General features: G+C 48.8%; 1 protein-coding gene across 1 annotated transcript; it reads left to right on the forward strand.

Annotated features, from left to right (window-relative positions):
* The first annotated feature begins 253 nt into the window (after window positions 1–253).
* On the forward strand, window positions 254–1,064 carry LOC136479718 (uncharacterized). Its single transcript, XM_066477488.1, has 2 exons — window positions 254–309; window positions 605–1,064. Exons 1-2 carry the CDS (start codon window positions 254–256, stop codon window positions 1,062–1,064), a joined length of 516 nt encoding a protein of 171 aa, XP_066333585.1.
* Window positions 1,065–3,648: the final 2,584 nt, after the last annotated feature.

Raw genomic sequence — 3,648 nt, forward strand, 5'->3', positions numbered from 1 at the left:
TGATGATGATTGCTGCAAAGAACGACATTATCAAAATCGTGGCAGGCGCTACGACGATCGCGAACGCCGTCATAATGATCGGCCAGAGAGATCGAGGGCTGCACAGCCACATCGCCATCGACCGAAAAACTTCGTCAACAACATAGAGCAGCCACGTGCTAAGCACAATTTCAATGTTGCCTACAAAAAGCTCCTTGACGGTCCATGCCCAATTCACAAGGACAACAAGCACACCATGCGACAATTCTATGGCATGGCCAAAGCTTTCCGCGATGAGGAGCAGAAACGGCAGAGTCGTAAGAACGACAAGTCAGATGATAGCAAGGGGGAGGAGCATCTTAAGGACACATGACCCGCTTTCCAAGATGCCAACAAGACCATCACCACAATCTTTGGAGGGTACGCCGCCTCTGAGGGCAAACACCAGCAGAAGCTCACCGCTCGGTAGGTCATGTCGATCACCAAGTACGACATGATCGCCGGTCCTAAATATCTGGACTGGTTGGAGTACCCTATCACCTTCAGTAGGGTCAACCAGTGGGCAGATATCCCATACCCGGGGCATTTCCCACTCGTGTTGGATCCCATCACTTGTACCTGGCAGAGCGTCCCATCCTTTAGGGCAGATCACCTTGCCAGTCCAGTTTGGCACCGCCGACCACTTCCGTACTGAGTACGTGAACTTCTTTGTGGCAGACTTTGACACCGCCTACCACGCCATCCTTGGTCGACCAGCTCTTGCCAAGTTCATGGTCATGCCCCATTATGTCTACCTAGTGTGGAAGATCCCGACAGAGCAGGGCATTCTCACCCTGCGTGCCAACGTCTCCACCGCCTATGACTGTGAAAGAGAAGGACTCGCCATCGCCGATGCGATGGATCTCTCAGCTAGAATGGAGGCTTGCATCACTGACTCCAAGAAGGTCCCAGCGAAGGAGCAGGCGATCCTGACTCAGGAGCCACCTCGGTCTATGACTAAGTCCAAAGACAAAAAGGAGGTTCAGCTCATGATCGGCGACAGAAGCAAGACGGCCCGGATCTGGGGCCATCTCGACCCCAAATAGGAAGATGCGCTCATCAGATTCGTCCGTAGAAACATCGATGTGTTTGCATGGAAACCTGCTGACATGCCCGACATTCTGCAGGAGCTAATCGAGCACTCCTTAAACGTCTCGCCGACTGCCAAACTGATCAAGCAAAAGCTCCGACGATTCACGTAAGACAAAAAGGAGGCTATTAGGGCAGTAATAACTTGGCTATTAGCAACTAGCTTTATTAAAGAGGTGTATCACCCAGAGTGGCTTGCCAATCTAGTCCTTGTACAAAAAAAGAATAATGAATGGAGAATGTGCGTTGATTACACCGATCTTAACAAACACTACCCTAAAGATCCCTTTGGCTTATCTCGCATTGACGAGGTCATAGATTCAACAGCCGGTTGTGAGCTCTTGTGCTTTCTTGATTGCTACTCTGGTTATCACCAGATCTTAAAGGAGGAAGACCAGATCAAGACGTCGTTCATCACAACCTTCGGTGCCTACTGCTACACCACCATGTCCTTTGGGATCAAAAATGCCAGCGCCACCTACCAGAGGGCTATCCAACGATGCCTCTAGGAGCAAATTGGGAAGAACGTCGAGGCCTATATCGACGATGTGGTGGTTAAGTCTAAGACTGCCGAAAACCCCATCGTCGACCTCGAAGAAACTTTCCAGAGCCTAAAGAAATTCCAATGGAAGATGAATCCCACTAAGTGCATATTCGGTGTTCCATCTGGTATACTTCTAGGCAACATCGTCAGCCGCCACAACATCGAAGCAAACCCAGAGAAGATAGAAGCGGTTACCAAGATGAAACCGCCAACATGCGTAAAGGACTTCCAGAAGCTCACGGGATGCATGTTGGCTTTAAGCCGTTTCATATCCCGATTGGGTGAAAAGGGTTTACCTTTCTTCAAGCTACTCAAAGCTTTAGAGAAGTTTACCTGGATGCCTAAAGCTGACAAGGCCTTTGCCGAGCTCAAACAATTCCTCACGATGCCTCTAGTTATGACAGCACCACAGCCTGGTGAAACCTTATTGGTCTACATCGCCGCAACCAACCGTGTCGTCAGTACTACCATCGTCGTCGAACGAGAAGAAGTCGGGCACGCCTATAAGGTTCAACGCCCTGTCTACTTCATCAGCGAAGTCCTGAACGAGTCTAAGGCTCAGTATCCTTAGGTCTAGAAGCTGTTGTACGCAATCCTTATTACGTCCAGGAAGCTCCGCCATTACTTTGAGACATATCAGGTAGCAGTAGTTACTGAGTATCCGCTGGGCGACATCCTCTGTAATAAGGAAGCCAATGGCCGCATCATTAAATGGGTGGTAGAGCTTGGCATGTACTCCATTGATTTTAGGGTCCGCTAGACGATAAAGTCTCAAGTGCTCGCCGACTTCATCACCGAATGGACCAACATGCAAGTTCTTGTCTCAGCCGACCGACCCGAGCACTAGGTCATGTACTTCGACGGCTCCCTCAACCTTGACGGTGTTGGGGTAGGTATCTTTTTTATCTCTCCATCTAGGGATTACCTCCAATGTGTCTTCTGAATTCATTTTCCAGCCTCCAATAACGCCGCCGAATATGAAGCTTGTCTCCATGGTCTCTGTATTGCCGACGAATTTGGCGTTAAACGCCTCTTGGTATATGGTGACTCCGCGCTTGTCATTAATCAGGTCAACAAGGATTGGTCTTGCACTAGTGACAAGATGGATGCTTACTATTCAAAAATCAGAAAGTTGGAGGGCAAATTCTATGGTATTGAATACCACCATGTCGTATGAGATCAGAACCAAGCAGTCGACCAATTATCCAAGCTAGGGTCGACCAAAGCCGAGGTCCTAGCCGGTGTCTTTGTCCAAGATCTTCAAACTCCATCCATTAAGCAGGAGCAAGCAGTTCAAGAATCTTCCCCTGTCGAGCAGTTGGTCCTGGCAATTCCCGCACCAAGCAGTGATTGGCGAGAGCCTTTTATCAAGTACTTGACCACCGCAGATGTGCCATCTGACAAGATCGAGATGGAACACCTAATTTGCCACAACAAGCATTACGTGCTAGTCGATGGCAAGCTAATGCGGAAGAATGCAAAGGAGAAATTGCTTCAAAAGTGCATCTCACAGGAAGAAGGAGTGGCATTACTTCAAGAAATCCACATCGGATCCTACGGTAACCACGCAACCTCTAGAAGTCTGGTCGGCAAAGCTTTTCGAGCAGGTTTCTATTAGCCATCAGCAGTCGCAAACATCGAAACAATCGTCCGATGGTGTGAGGGTTGCTAATTTTTTGCCAAGCTGATCCACATTCCAGCTCAGGCTCTGCAGACGATTCCCGCCTCCTGGCCATTCACATGCTGGGGACTAGACATGATTGGGCCATTCAAGAATGCCCCAGGTGGATTCCGATGGGTTTATGTTGCTATTGATAAATTCTCCAAGTGGATTGAGTATAAACCGCTCGTCCAGTCTACAACAAAGAAAGCAGCGGATATACTAGACGATATCATCCATAGGTTTGGGTAATCTCTCCATGTTCTCCATGGTATAGTGCTAAGCACTCTGCATATTCTCCATGGTTTAAGTGCTCAGCACTTTCTCCAAATTTTGC

The sequence above is a fragment of the Miscanthus floridulus genome, chromosome 9 (genome assembly GCF_019320115.1).
Source record: "Miscanthus floridulus cultivar M001 chromosome 9, ASM1932011v1, whole genome shotgun sequence".
Classification (NCBI taxonomy): Eukaryota; Viridiplantae; Streptophyta; class Magnoliopsida; order Poales; family Poaceae; genus Miscanthus; species Miscanthus floridulus.